The 16,017-nt window shown below is 45.1% G+C and overlaps 1 protein-coding gene across 2 annotated transcripts in view; it reads left to right on the forward strand.

The window, feature by feature from the left end:
• The window catches only part of Asb13 (ankyrin repeat and SOCS box containing 13), a 19,297-nt gene extending 3,516 nt beyond the window's left edge, over positions 1–15,781 (forward strand). The window contains exons 2-7 of one of the 2 annotated variants that reach the window (XM_055593783.1): positions 5,198–5,385; positions 6,685–6,835; positions 8,194–8,328; positions 13,431–13,622; positions 14,242–14,376; positions 14,486–15,781. In XM_055593783.1, coding sequence (XP_055449758.1) covers positions 5,198–5,385; positions 6,685–6,835; positions 8,194–8,328; positions 13,431–13,622; positions 14,242–14,369 — 794 coding nt within the window. In that variant the 3' untranslated portion in view covers positions 14,370–14,376; positions 14,486–15,781. Of the gene's footprint in view, positions 1–5,197; positions 5,386–6,684; positions 6,836–8,193; positions 8,329–13,430; positions 13,623–14,241 lie in introns of both variants that reach the window. The other variant, XM_055593782.1, reaches the window with a different exon arrangement.
• The last annotated feature ends 236 nt before the right edge of the window (positions 15,782–16,017 follow it).

The raw sequence follows: 16,017 nt of genomic DNA on the forward strand, positions 1-16,017 counted from the left end.
TCTATCTATCTATCTATCTATCTATCTATCTATCTATCTATCTATCTGGTCTTAGACAGCCCAGGATGTCCTAGGAACTAGCTCTGTAGACCAGACTGGCCTCAAACTCACAGATCCATCTGCCTCTGCCTCCTGAGTGCTGGGATTACAACTGTGTCCTAGCACTCCCACCCCCTTAAATATTTTTATTTTTAGTTATTACATGATGTGTGTGTCTCTCTGTGTGTGTGTGCATGTGTGTTTAAATACAGTGCTTACATCAGGTCTTTTGGTGTTGGAGTTAAAGGCTCTTATAAGCTGCTTCACTTCCTCTGGAAGACCTGCGATTCTCTTAACTACTGAGGCATCTGTCCAGATCCAAGCACTGTTTTATGCTATGCTGGGGGTCAAACCAAGGGCTTTGTGCATGCATTCAAGTGCTATACCAACTGAGCTTCATCTCCAACCCCCAGATCCTCTTTAGCGACTTGCTTTGAGTAAAATTGCTCATCCATATTGCATCAAAGAAGGTATCCCTGATATTTGACCCCTATTCACAGTCACAGTGATGGACACTTTGTCCTGAACATGTCCTTGGTGTGTTTGAAGATGCTCTTTTTTGGAGTAGGCCTGCCAACTACTGAGAGATGGCTGGGCTGCAGAGAGGTGATTTCAGTCATAGCTGTGATCCCTGTCAAAGTTAAGGTCAAGTCCAGCCCACCATTGGATGTGTCTATAGTATCCTGTGGAGGAAGGTCTCTGGAGAGTTGGCTTGCTCTGTACTGGGCAGGCTGGTGAAGGATAGCCACACTCTTAGTTTTCTTGGAGAGCAGCTGGGCCTGGGCTGCTTCCTGCTCTGCACAGACATACAGCAGGTCTCTACTGTCTCTAATTAACTGGGATAAACCAGCGGGGAGGAGACAGGCAAAGAAGAAACTGTTTTGCTGCTTATCCTGGTATGAATAGTTACACCATAGCTGCCAGGCCAGGAGAGTCCCTGGTGTTCATTTGGGGCTCCCTGGAGCTGGCCCTGGCTCACTATTTGTAAAGAATTCATGGCTCCATCTCAGAGGACCAGGAACTGAGCAGATAAACAGGGTAGGATGACAGTGGGAACCAGAGACACTGCTGCATCTGGGGCTTTTCTCAGAGATTCCCCAGTGAGGTGAAGCAAGGATTCTAGACTGCATTGAAAAGAATGTCAAGATGAGTCAGTAGGAAGTTTATTAAGTTGATTTGGTTGAGGTTTGTTAAGAAGTGACAGAATATTCCCTGGGGCTTGCTGGCCTGTCTGTCTGGCCTGACTGGTTAACTCCAGGTTCAGGGAAAGACTCCATCTCATTAAATAATAGAAAACACAGTTAGGGAAGACATGTGAGTTGACCTCTGACCTGACATACATGTGCAGACATGTACATGTGCACCGGCATCACACACGAAGAGAATAGAAGTCATTGGAAGACAGTGATCAGCTCCCACGTGACCAACTTATTGTCTGGCTACATGAGGAGGAAGGGAGATGGGAGGAAGCTGGTAACAAGAGACCAATTATATAGCAAAGACTGAAGACCGGGCTCCAGCCCCAGAGGCAGCTTGACAAAACAGTGCAGGGTCTCAGGTTTCCAGTGCAGCACCGCCCCAGAGAATATAATGCTGTGGTCCACAAATGGGGCGATTTATCACCCCAGCCTGAGTGAAGCCTGACCAGCCAGCTTCTTAATTGACTGTGTTTTCTGTGCATACTCTTCAGCAATCTATTTAAGGTTCACACCCACATGCTCTCTTTCTTCCTTCCTTTTTCATTATATTTCCTGGTGCTTACTACTGGTCCCTGATTTATAACCCTAGAAGAGACATTTGGTGGTGAGGAGTGTGAGACAGCCTAGGTGACTAATGCCTCTCCTCTGCTAGAATGTTATCTTTTGGTGATGTCGGTGAGCAGGTGGCAGCTCTTTCCATATGCAGGCTCTCCCCTGGCTTTTTGTTCCTGTAATGGCTAACATTTCTTGTTGGCTTAATTGCACTTGGAATAACCCTGGGCAGTACACCTCTGGGTATTTCTGTGAGAGCCTTTCCAAGTGTACAAGTAAGGACAAAAGACCCAAAGGGATGTGGTGGCTCCAGTCCATGGGCTGGGGTCCCAGATGGAAGAAAAAAAGGAATAAAAGGAGAGAGTGAGTGGAGCACTGGCATTCATCTCTCTGTGCTTCCTGCCTGTAAACACAATGCATGAGCTGCCATGCCTTTCCAGCTAGGATGGATTTCGTCTCTTACCCTGTGCCAAATAAACTCTCCTCTCCTTATGTTGCCTTTGTCAGGTGTTTTGTCATGGCAGTGATTCAGTAACAAATACAGTTACTCTTAAAAATTTTTTTTGAAAACATTCTATTTTTATTTTGTGTGTATGGGAATTTGGCCTGCACGTATGTTTGTGTGTCTCTGGTGTTCAGTGCCACCAGAGGCCAGAAGAGGGTACTGGATCCTTCAGAGCTGGATTACAATGGTTATGAACCATCATGTGGGTGCTAGGAATTGAGCCCGGGTCTCCTGGAAGAGCAGCCAGTACTCTTAATAGCTGATCCACCTCTCCAGCACTTTTCTTGAATTGTGGTAAAGAGCATATAGCCAAGAGTTACCATCTTAACTTTTTCTGATGTAGAGTTCAGTGGCATCAGCGCATTGCACATTTAGCACACCCATCACCACCCTTCGCCTGCACAACTCCCCTTTTTTCCCCCGACTTTTTCTTTTTCTTTTTTTTATTAATTAATTCAGTTTACATCTTGGTAAACTGAATTTAGGTCTCTCCCTAAATTCATCTAGGTCTCTCCCTCCTCTCCTCCCAGTCCCACCCATCCTCCTGAATCCTTCCTCCTCCTGTTTCCTCAGAATGGGAGGAGGTCCCTAGCCAGACACCCCAGCTCATCTATTCACATGAGGACTGAGTCTTTCTCCCCTGTATCCTGGTAGGGCAATCCCATTACGGGGGAAGTGATAAAAACAGGATATCTCCATGTCAGATTCCCAGATTCCCTTGACAATTTGGTCCACATGAAGCCCAAGATGCCCATCAGGTATTTATAAGTGGAGGTCCTAGGTCCAGACCATGCATTGTCCTTGGTTGGTGCCTCAGACTCCTGAGGCCCCTCTGGGCCCTGGTTGATTGGTTCTGATGGTTCTTGTTCCCACTCTTCCACCATTACTTCTGTCTATTCTGTCCCCTTTCTGATTGAGATTTGCACAGCCTCCCTAGGGTCCTCCTTGTTACTTATCTTTGTGGTGTCTGTGCATTGTAGTATGTCTATCCCATACTGTATGACTAAAATCCACATACAAGTGAGTATATACCATGAGTGTCTTCTGGGTCTGTGTTGCTTCACTCAGGATGATCATTTCTTGTTCCATTTGCCTGCAAATTTCATGATTTCTTTGTTTTTAATGGCTGAGTAGTGTTTCATCATATAAATGTACCACAGTTTCTTTATCCATTCTTCAGTTGAGGGACATCTAGGTTGTTTCTAGTTTCTGGCTATTATGAATAAAGCTGCTATGAACATGGTTGAGCAAATGTCCTTGTTGTATGATGGAACATCTTTTTGGTGTGTGCCCATGAGTGGTATAGCTGGGTCTTGAGGAATGGCTATTTCCAGTTTTCTGTGAAAGAGCCAGATTGATTTCCAAAGTAGGTGTATAAGTTTGCACTCCCCTCAGCAATAGAGGAGTGTTACCCTTTTTCCACATCCTCACCAGCATGAGTTCTCACTTGAGTTTTTGATCTTAGCCATTCTGACAGATGTGAGATGGAATCTCAGAGTCGTTCTGATTTGCATTTTTCTGATGACTAAGGACAGTGATCATTTCTTTAAGTTTGTCTCCACCATTTGCAATTCCTCTGTTGAAAATTCTGTTTAGCTTTGTACCCAATTTTTTAATTGAATTATTTAGTTTGTTGGTGTTTATTTTCTTCTTTTTATTTATACAGCATTCTGCCTGCATGTGTGCCTGTGCACCAGAAGAGGGCACCAGATCTCACTATGGATGGTTTTTAGGTACCATGTGGTTGCTAGGAATTGAACTTAGGACCTTTGGAAAACAGCCAGTGTTCTTGACCTCTGAGCCATCTCTCCAGCCCCAGTGTTTAATTTCTTAAGGGCTAATAACCTGCAGAACTCTTTATAATGCAAAACTGACTCCATGTACCTATTAGACAACAACTCTTCATTCTCATCAGTTCTATCAACTTTATTCAGCCATAGACCATGTATACTAGGTGCTAGGAACACAGTACTGAATAAGCAAAGCTTGACTGACTGGCAAGTTAGCTGACAGTCACAGCTTGCCTTCCTCTGTGATACCTCCATGCACTTGCCTGAGTGGGTACTTGGGACATTTCGTTTCTGAATTCCCATCACTGGAGATGTTCTTCCATTGTCACTGTTGTGGTGTTCTGAGTTGTTTTTGTATTTGCCTTGCCCCTGACTGGGAGCTGCCGACTATTGCATCTTACACATCTTTGTACACGGAAGTGGAGAGTGTTGCTTCCATGCAGATACACTGCTGAATGGATATCTGGCAGGAACTGCACACGGCACGTTAGCTCCACCTCAGGGCCTGTTCTGATCATACCGGCCTCCTTTCCCTCCATCTCTCCTCCCATCCCCTCCTCTTTTCTCCTCTCCATTGCCCTCCCCTCCATCTCCTCCTCCTCTTCTCTCCCCACCACCTTGACACAAACCTAAGACCTACCCTGTCATCCTCTTCTTCTTAAAGTTGCATGAAACTTCTGTTACTTTGGGTTTTTCTCCTTCCACATTGACTTTAAGCTGTTAATTAGCTACTTCTCATTATTCCCTCAAACTGTATATTGCTGCTTGTGGGGCACATTCCTCTTGGTAAGGTTCAATGTGCAGAGGTACATGTGTGGAACTGCTGGAGGCAGCAGTGAGCTATAGATCTATCTGTATAGGGCCAGGGGTGGGAGATGGGGTCATAGTGTGAACCAGATTCATAGCACAGACACCCATATATGCCCTGGCAAGAACATTGAGCGCCACCCTCTAGCTAGTGGGGATTGCTTATGGATTTTAATAGTAGCATTGGGCCCAATGACATGGCCACATGTGGCGCCTTGGCTGCCAGTGGGCCCTGAGCCTCATGTGTATTCCTTTGTCTTGAGGGAAGTAGGAGGGTCTTAGTAAGTGTTCTGTTTCCGCTTCAGGTTTCTGGGTGGAGCGCACCCCTGTGCATGAAGCAGCTCAGCGCGGTGAGAGCCTTCAGCTCCAGCAGCTGATTGAGAGCGGAGCATGTGTTAACCAGGTCACTGTGGACTCCATCACACCCCTCCATGCAGCGAGTCTGCAGGGCCAGGCCCAGTGTGTGCAGCTGCTGCTGGCAGCTGGTGCCCAGGTGGGGAGCCATTTGAGCCAGACAGCCACCTAGTTGCAGCTGTGGAGTTGGTGGGACAGGCTCAGGAGAACACAAGAGAAGAGAAAAGACTGTAAGGTGTGTAAACACATGGATAGGACAGGGTGCCCCAGTGAAACTGCTTAGAGTGCTGAAAGCCACGGGAGGAGGCGGGATAGTTGCTGTGGGCCAGAGTAGGGAAGTGTTTCTACATTGGGGCAGTGTTAGCAAAGCAGTTTAGCACAGCTCTGCTCTGAAATGGCCAGGGGAGAGCAGGGCAGCCACAGACCAGGTAGACTGTCTGGGAGCAGTTGGGTCTGGGGCTGAATAGTTGCCATGTAGGTTCAACAGAGTTCTTATCTCCAGGCTATCCAAGTGAGGTGCTGGCAAAACAACTGGGGTGAGGTGGAGAAAGAAAGTAACAAAGCACACTTCTGACGTGCTTGTTTCCGCTAGTATGCATATTCATAGCACAGTTAGTTTTAGCTGCCAGTGGTTTCCATTCTGCAGGCTACCTGCCTGCATGTTTGGCAGAGGTGGCAGGATCTGATCTGCCCTTATGCTGGTGTTTATGAAGCACTTACAAAGCCTAGTCTCAGAGCTCACCAATTGAGTGCAGAATGAAGGCAATCCACCATCTACTCTTCCCCTCCCCGAAGCTTGGACTGGAACAAGTTGCAGTTTTCAGTGTGTACCCGCGCAGAAGCCTGTCTCGCATAAATTCTAAGTGTGTTTTCCCAGGCTAGGGCGTTGCCTTGTTCCTGGACTATGATTTTCACCAAGATGAGGCATGCTAAGCAGTCTGGAGCACTTCTTTTTAGTCAGAGCTTGAGTCGAAACCCAGCTTGATACCTGCTTCCCCAACCCATAAACACTTCCCTTGCTCTGGTCCACAGCAACCATCCCACTTCCTCCCATGGCATTTAGCACCCGAAGCAATTTCACTGGGGACACCCTACTTATTCACAGGTTTGCACACCTTATAGTCTTTTCTCCTCTCAGGCTCTCCTTTTCTGCCCCGTGTTTATTATTTGCTTGGGGTTGTAGTAAGGGTGAGGTTGAGTTCCATCCTGCCCTCGAAGGGAGGAAAGCTTCTCCAATGAGGGATGTCTATACTTAGGAGACGCCTAAGCATTCGTGCCCCCAATCCATACATCTTTCTCTTTGAATCCCCTTGCATGGCTTGGTGCATTCCAGCAAAGTAGGACGTTAACTTTGCAAACGTGAATCTGCATAAAGATCACAAAGGGTCATTACATTCTTCACCTAACCCTCTGACATCTGCTTCTTCTGTCCTTTGAGGTGGATGCCCGAAACATTGATGGCAGCACCCCTCTCTGTGATGCCTGCGCCTCAGGGAGCATCGAGTGTGTGAAGCTCTTGCTGTCCTATGGGGCGAAGGTCAACCCTCCTCTGTACACAGCATCCCCACTACATGAGGCCTGCATGAGCGGTGAGTGTTAGGGACCATTGAAGTCACTTAGAGCCCAAAGAAGAATGGTGGCCTGTGTGGATGGTGTGGGGAGGCACCAGTAGGATCTCCTGGTTCTTGTCTTGAAGAAAAGAATTTAGTCAAGAGTCGTAAACAGTTTAAGCAGAAGTTTATTTATCAAAACCAAGTAAAACAAGCACTACACAGTGAGATTGGAATGGGCCATCCCAAGGTATGAGCAGCCCACAGAATTCTGAGTTGTGGATTTTAAAGAAGTTTTCATGAGGTTGGTGGCCTATTCTCCTCCTAAATTATGGTGGACCAGACTTTCCCTTTAGGGTATTTCCTTATGATCCTCTAAGACAACAAAACCCATAAAAGAAGAGGTGTGTGTCAAAAACCTCAGTGCCAGCAATATTATAATGATGTCAAGTCATTTGGGCATATTGCCCTTTATTCGCTTGCACTCGTGGGGAAATGCCCCTGTGCCTTAGTCTCAGATAACATGGGAACAACCTAACTGAAGCTTCAAGGTTATCTTTCCACGAAGGGGCGTTTGACCATCAGGAGACATAGCTGCTAACATGTAGCTACCGTGTTCCTTGGTTACTTCACATCTAATGCTTCACCCACTTGGTATCAGTGGGACTTGATCTGAGGGAGAGATGGAGAAATGAGGCAAAAAGTGACTCAGGCTAACCTGGGAGCAATGGCACGTATGAAAAGAATTTATCTGGGAGCAGGGACCTCTGAGAAAGGGAGAGTATATGTGGTGGTTGTGATGTTAAGATGAGCTTGGCCAATGTGGGTGTGGGGGCTCCGTTTCAGGGATTGGGATGGTTGCTGAGTAATTCAGTGATTTGAGAAGATGGAATCTGTGGCCAAATCTTCCTGGGAAGAAGAGACTAGGGCCCAAGCCTTGATCCAAACAGAAGGAGGAGCAGGAAAGAAGCAACCTGCATAGTGAGAATGCCAGAGACAGATTCCTTCATTCAAGAGACCACTGGCATGCCAGAAGTCATGTGTGCCTTCTGAATGCTCCCTAGACGTGGTGCAGGGGGACATGGAGATGAGGGACAGGTCATAGTCATTGCTGCCTGTGTCTAAGTGGTTTCCCGCATCTTCTGTCCTCAGCAGAAAAGTGGCCATGACCCTGTCATTTCACAACCAAGCATGCTAAGAATTCCCAAGGGGAGAGAAAAGAGGCCTTCAGATTCTCCTAGAACCATGCGGCATTACCAACCACTTTGTACATTGAGATATAAGCTGTTTCACCTCTGTTCCTTGCAGGGCCACCTTTTCAGCTGCTGTTTGTCACGGCTGTCCATTTCCAGTGTATGTATTTATGAACATCTCCATCTTTCCCCATTTGTTTTAAGGGAGCTCCGAATGTGTGAGGCTTCTTATTGACGTTGGGGCCAATCTGGAAGCACATGATTGCCATTTTGGGACCCCTCTCCATGTTGCCTGTGCACGTGAGCATTTGGACTGTGTCAAAATGTTGCTCAATGCAGGTAGGCTACTGTTTATCTGAGTGGTTGACTTACCTGGGCCATACCAGCAGAGGGCTGGGTAGGGGAAGCAGACAGACTGGTTCTTCCACTGTTCAGAGAGACCTTATGCCTTGGTGTCTGTATCTATAAAACTAGAAAAATAAAGCCCATTTTCTCATGCATTGGGAATATTCTCAAAAATGTTCTCATAATGGCTGGTATACAGTCAATGCTCAGTAAATGCATCTGATTACTTTATTATTTATTTAGGCACATACGTGTGTGTGTATGTGTGTGTGTGTGTGTGTGTGTGTGTGCATGCGTGTGTGTTGTACATGTATCAGAGGGAGATATCAAGTGTCCTGCTTTATCACTCTTTGCCTTATACCCTTTACACAGAATCTCTCACTGAAGTTTGACCTAGACTGGCAGCCAGCAAGCCCTAGTGATCCTCCTGTCTCTTCTCCTCACATCGCCACAGGGCTAGGCCCAGCTTTTTAGATAGGTCCTGGAAATTTGAACCCAGATCCTCTTGCTTGCATATCAAGTAGTCCTACCTGATAAGCCATCTCCCTAGGCCCACGAATGGTTGTTTTTAGAGAACCCAGGCAACTGTTTATAATGTCTGCCTGATAAGAGAGTCAGAGGTATCTGAATCTGAGAGTCAGAGGTATCACGGGAAATGGTGTTGGCAGAATGTAGGAGAATGGAGCATCTGGAGAATCTGGCTTGTGGCAGTATTTGAAAAAGGCTGCTTATACAGAGGTTTCCAAAATGAACAGAAGGTCTCCACGTGTCTTTTTGTGGAGATGAACTCTTTTTGTTTGTTTTTCCGAATACTTAACTCTCTGGCTGGTTGAATCCATGAATACAGAACCCAACAGTACCCAGATGGCTGTTGCCATGAAGAAGCCAATTATAACTGGGTAAACAGTGAAGGTCATTTCTTGGTTCATGTAACAATACATGAGAAGTATAATGTAAGTATAGATGGTCATTTTGATCTCATGGTTCAAGAGTGTCGCTATAACTTTGAAGTTTGAAATCTCCTTTCTTGGTGTTAGCTCTCTGCTCTGATAGTGAACACTTGGATGTAGCAGATTCACCATGTGTGTGTGTGTGTGTGTGTGTGTGTGTGTGTATGACACACATATGTAGGAGCCTGCAGAGGCCAAGAGGGTATCAGATCCCTGGAGCTGGAGTTACAAGCAGTTGTGGGAACAGCCTCTCTCAGCCCTTCAACACTTTACATTTTAAGACTCTCCTGTAGCCGTTTCAGAAGGGTGAAGAGTCTCCTTCCCAGGTGTCACTAATGTGCCTCCCTAATGCTCCATTGGCTGAAACTAGGTCTTATGACTATAGTCCAGCTTTGTCAAATTTTGATTGGGTGACTTAAACCAATTACTGTGGTAGAGGAAAGGATATTGTACCAGTCAGAGCCCACCCTGGAGGTAAGGGTAGATCTGCCTGCTCACCCCACCCCAACCCCCTAAAGTTTTTACAGGGAGATTTCTATATATCCAGCAAATGGAGTATTAGTAGAATTGGGTGCAGAGGCAGTCCTTCTTCCATGGAGGCAACTAAGCATTGATAAAAGATGTAATCTGGGCCAGAATGTACCAGAGAAAAAGAAAAGAACATTCTTTTTTTTTTTTTTTTTTTTTTCAGGTAACGTATAATATTTGTGTATAATGAAAAAAATTTTCCATTTTAAAACATTTTAAAATTTATTACCATTTATTCACTTTGTATCCCAACTGTAGGCCCCTTGCTCGTCCCCTCCCAGTCCTGCCCTCCCTCCTTCATCTCCTCCCATGCCCCTCCCCAAGTCCACTGATAGGGGAGGACCTCCTCCCCTTCCATCTGACCCTAGCCTATCAGGTCTCATCGGGACTGGCTGCATTGTCTTCCTCTGTGGCTGCGCCCCCCTCCCCTGCCACCTCAGGGGGAGGTGATCAAAGAGCCAGCCACTGAGTTCATGTCAGAGACAGCTCCTGTTCCCATTACTAGGGAATCCACTTGGATACTGAGCTGCCTTGGGCTACATTTGTGCAGGGTTTTAGGTTATCTCCATGCATGGTCCTTGGTTGGAGTATCAGTCTCAGAAAAGACCCCTATGCCCAGAGAAAAGAGGATTCTGAGCCTTTATCCAAACCAGAACTAAAGACAGGAAGAGTCAGGAAGAGGTAAACCAGATGCCACTTTAATTTCTGATAGGCTCCTTCAACAGGATTGTGTTTTCTTTCTTTCCCTTTGGACTGCTTTCTCAGTGAGCTATTTCCAACCTATATAGAAGCAGAGAGAAGTAGGTATCACATACAGAGTTTTATAAAAGCAATGGTATTCTGTACTACTGAGGCTGAGTCACAAGCCTGTGGGGGAACCTAAGGAGAGCCACATTCCACGGCTCCGGAAAACATGCAGCATGTGCTTCTGGCTCCGCTGGAGGACCTGAGCCCTATATGGAGTGGTCTTACGTACTCCACAGGTGGGCAAAGAGGTGGTTGCTCCTTTTCTTTTTATAGGTAGAGATGCTGAGTGTAGGAACTAGACTGCGTTTGTGGAGGAAGAGAGCTGGTGAGGATCAAAGTCCAGTTATTATGGTTAAGTAATTTTTCACCTGATCACTTACAGTAAATATTTAACTCTTCTGGAAGCGTCCAGAACTGGGTAGTTGAGGATTATTTACTCTTCCATCTCCTTGGCAGAGCTCATGCTCTGGGTATTGAGTCATTTGTGTGATGTTCCAGGATTGTGGCTGTTTCATCTGTGTGTTAAGGGTGTGTTAGGGCAGCCCTCACTTCACTGACTTCTGTTTTACTCCAAATCATATTAATCCTATTTTGTTTTGAAGTGGGGATTTTGGTAATGAGCCAGCTTTGACCCCTTCTTTCCCCCCCCCCCCCCCCCCCCCCCCCCCCAGGCATGGAATTGATAGTTCTTAAAGCCCAGAGAAGGAGTTGGTTCTTTTACCACCTCTCTGCTTGGCCAAGACATAAAATGTTCATTGTGCCACAAAGTCACTCCCTCATGGCATTATTCCCTCCCTCTCTTTCTGCTACTGCTCCAATTTTCTAATAAAAACCAGTCAGTGTTGGTCATCTCTCACGATTTCTGCTTTCAGCACTAACTTGAACCTGTCCCTATTGCTGTGTTCACACTTGAGCTGATGTTTCCAGTTGGCGTCCTTCCTCCCCCTCTTTCCTTTCTACCCAGTCAAATCATGCCAAGCACACATTATGGAAAATTTTATTGTTTACTTTGGAAACGCCACTTTGAAAGAGTCACTCATCAAAGACTTATCAGAGGAGCCATGGGAGCAAACAGCGAGGAAGCAGGGGTGGACATTCCAGATCTTTCCTGCTTCCTCTCTCTCTCTGACCTTGAGGGAGCTTTGCTTCCTTGTGTCTCTTTCTCTTTTGTTAACATTGAGCTAATCACATTCCTCCCTGGCTGGCGAGAACATGGCAAGAATCAATAAGAAAAAGCCGTTTGGACTTTACATTCTGTTAGCTTTACAATTTAGTTTTCATTACAAATTGCGTATCTAGCATTAAAAATTTTATTTTTGTATGATGATTACCACAGTCTACTCCTATAAGCAGGGGTTGAAAGAAAATCATCTGAGGTAAGAGAGTGATTGGATTGTAGGGAAAGATTTTCTTTACTGCTTTCTCATACCACTCTGCAATTCATATGTATGATGCCAGCCTTCTCTGACCAGAGGTCTCGGGGTTTTGCCAGGAGGAATGGAAGGCGTGTTCTTAGGATCACACTGAGGCCATTGTGATAAACACAGCTCTTAACTCCTTTAGAGGGCTAAACAGATCTTAGAGCAGAAAGTAGGGCTTTCCAACTATGTTTTGAGCAGTGGAACCATTACCTACAGTGATCACTAAACAGTGGAATGTTGCTGGCATAGCTATGATTTTATGACCATAGTTTGAAACTGTAATTTGGGGAATTTATTGATGCAAAGATATTTGCTTGGTTTCTTAAAAAAAATACTTTAATCTTTTCCTAATAATTGTTAACTATTAACTTTTTACTTGTTCAAGAGGAGTCTTCAAAGACGTTAACATCTTCTTCTAAATTCTAAGGCTTTGGAAAATCCACTATATTGGATCCACGTAGTGATTGCTATGTGTCAAGAAAGACATTTTTACATCAACCATTTTTTTTTATCAAAATCTTTAAAGTTTTTAAACATTTAACTTAAATTTTTATTTATTGTTATTGTATCCATATGGGTTCAGATGTGCATGCCAAAACACATGTGTGGCAATCGGAGGGCAGCCTTGCGGAGTTCATTGTTACCTTTCCTCTCTTTGCGGGTTCTGGGAATCCAGCTCAGAAGTCACCAGGCTTCTGCTGAGCCATCTTGCTAGTCTCAAGGTCTTCATTATTTGTTTTTAAATGTATTTTAAAAGGCTGTATTTATCCATACCACTCTGAAGGTATCTATTCTTGTTTGAGCTAAGAAGCTGAGCCAGATCAGACCTGGTTAATACTTAGACAGTAGGCCTAGGAATAGCAGGTGCTGTAGGCTTAAGTTGCTGTATTTAGCTGCAAATTATCTGAATCTTTCTGTATGCCTCCAGATAGATGAGGAAAGTGGAGCTAGTTTCCAGCTAACTGTTCAAGTACTTTATCTGTTTCCCCATTATCTCTCTCAGTGTACAAAAGAATATATTTAGAGAATATTCATTCTTTCACCAAGCCAGTTATTATTTTGAGCCACAGTGCCCACAGTAGAGCAGCTGTGTCACTTGGTATGTCTGTGTCCAATCTAAGCACAGGCTGCCACATTTTGGTGACTTAGGATGAGCCCCTAGAAATCTAGGGACCTATGAGGATGGATTACAGAATACTCTGAGCACAGACTCAGAACAGACATTTGATGCATACGAAGCCTTTCACTTTGCTTCATATCACACACATCCCTGACTTTCAAAAGGAAAAAAAAATATTACTCTTGGTTTTACAAGGGCACTCTATTTTGATTTTGCTTTCTGGGCGGGGGTTGCTTTTGCGCTCTGCCAAAGGGTGATGTGTAGATCAGTCTTCCTCTTGGTTCCACACTTTCCCCTTGGTAACAGACATTCTCTGCTCTGGCTCCCCAGGGGCCAATGTGAATGCAGCAAAGCTTCACGAGACCGCCCTTCACCATGCAGCCAAGGTGAAGAACGTCGACCTCATTGAGATGCTCATAGAGTTTGGAGGCAACATCTATGCCCGTGACAACCGGGGCAAGAAGCCCTCGGACTACACATGGAGCAGCAGTGCCCCGGCCAAGTGCTTTGAGTATTATGAAAGTGAGCCAGGCTCGGTTGTGCAAATACTCCCCTATCCCAGGCTGCCCGGAACTACTAACATTCATCTTGGGTCCCCATTTTGCTAGTTCTCTTTGCATTTATGCTGGCTACATTGAGTTGAGTCCTGAGTTCCTGTCCTTCCTTGGTCACCAGGATATACTACGAATACTTCTGTTTCTGGGGACTGTTTTGTGCTGAAACATCAGCTCTTGCCATATCCCTGTGGCCTATGGCTCCACTGAGGAAAGAAACCTATAGTCCTATGATCTGGCTACTAGCACATTTCCTGGCATGAACCCTTTACCCACACCTCATTTGGCTAGATGTGTGACAAACAAGCCTCTTAGCCACAAATTTAGTTCTTTGCTAAGCCTATTTGCTAAATAGCAAGTGCCAAAAACAAGCCAGTGACCCCCTCCAACAAAACAGAAGTCGTCTCTAAGCCCCAACCCCATGAGAGGAATTCCTGTGGATATCATGGGAACCTTATTGCCTGGCTTCATTGGTCCCCGGCTATCTGACCTTTTGGGCTCTTCCAGCTCTGCCTTCACACTCATTAGGTTGCAGGGTGTACTTCTAGGAACTATCCTCATGTGTTTCCTTGGTCCTTTTTTTGCAGAGACACCTCTCACCCTCTCACAGCTCTGCAGGGTGAGCTTGAGGAAGGCCACTGGCGTTCGAGGGCTAGAGAAAGTCGCCAAGTTAAACATCCCTCCCCGGCTCATTGACTACCTTTCCTACAACTGAGCTGCAGGTGGGGAGCTGGGAAGGCTGGTGACCAGTGTGGCTTTCACTGTACTGTGCCTAGCCCTGGGCCCTAAAGAGTTCTGCCTGTTTTCCTGTAACACCATTGTTTGCTGTAGATAAATTGACGCTCCTCTGTGTTCTTCTTGGCCGTCCTTCTAAATGTCTCCTGAACCCCAGAGAAGATTTCTGAAGCATCAGGAGGCCAGTGTCTGGCATCACCGCTGTGGATGTAGCCCTTGCTCATCTCCTGGAACTAATGCTGTCACTCTGGGGTGGGCTAAGTTCTCCACGTTTCCTCTTGTCACAGACTTCCCTCAAAGGCACTCAAGACAGTTCAAGGTGCATGGGGAATACTAGAGATTCAGGACTCTAATGTTGATTATCCTATATTTGTGTGCCGTGCTTAGAAGCGTCAGGTTCCAAGCACTTGACCCTGTGCACTGGGATGCCTCTTCTGGTGGCATCTTGTCACTTGGGCAGTCTTTCTGGAGCAGCAGCTGGCACTTTCTAAGGTCTACCTGCACCCAGATAAATCACTCAGGGGCTTTATAGATCAGAGTGGGGAAGGCTCAGGATTTGTACCCCCACCTCCAGCCGTGTTTCTTGGGATAATTGTCTCCAATATTAGGATTCAAATTGTCAAGTTTATATTGGGGCCTGAAGAGATAGCTTAGGACTAGAGTTCAGTTCCCAGCACCTACATCAGGCAGCTTACAATGGCCTGTTACTTCAGCTCTAGGGGATCCGACACCCTCTTCTGGCCTCCTTAAGCACTCACACTTATGTGTACAACAAACACACACACACAGATAACTAAAGTAAAATCTGTTAAAAAGTTTATGTTGGAAAACCTTTAGATTAAAAATATATGTATATCTCTCTCTCTATATATATATATATGCATTCATATATATGTATATATCTATCTATCTATATATATGCTATAACAAGATTTGTAATGAGCCATTCAAACACTAAAAACAGTAGAGAATATGAAAGTGTAAGACTTGAACCAGATGGGAATGAGATTCATTAGCCAAGTCAGGAAAAGTCACAATTCCTTCTTATAGTAATAAAAGTAAGTCCTTGTACATTGTGGGTGAAACATTAAATCTAACATTCAGACTGAATTTTCCTGACTAATATTCTATATCTTACTAATATTGATACTACCCCATATACAATAGGGAGAACTATACCAGGAAAGGTCACAAGTTCTGAATAAATCCATGTTTCTTCATGCAATAGTAATAATCATTTTAAAAAGGCATTGGATTCTGCCTCTTTTATCTTTGTAACAGAATCTTGCCTCTAGTAATAAAACCCAATAAAAGCTCCATCCAATATATATACTCTTTGGTATAGAATAAGGTTCTCCCACCATTATTGTCCAATAAAAGTGGTTGGATGAATTTTGTCATTGTGTCTTATTTTCAGGGACAAATGTGCCAGGACTGGCTTTATTCTATGTGAGATGAGTGGGGTCACTTCCTGTCCTAGGGACCTGATGACTAGCATTTTGGGTCCTTGCCCACTCTTTCTTTCTTTCTTTCTTTCTTTCTTTCTTTCTTTCTTTCTTTCTTTCTTTCTCTCTCTCTCTCTCTCTCTCTTTCTCCTTCCTTCCTTCCTTCCTTCCTTCCTTCCTTCC

The sequence above is a fragment of the Psammomys obesus genome, unplaced genomic scaffold, assembly GCF_907164565.1.
Source record: "Psammomys obesus unplaced genomic scaffold, mPsaObe1.curated_primary_1811, whole genome shotgun sequence".
Lineage (NCBI taxonomy): Eukaryota > Metazoa > Chordata > Mammalia > Rodentia > Muridae > Psammomys > Psammomys obesus.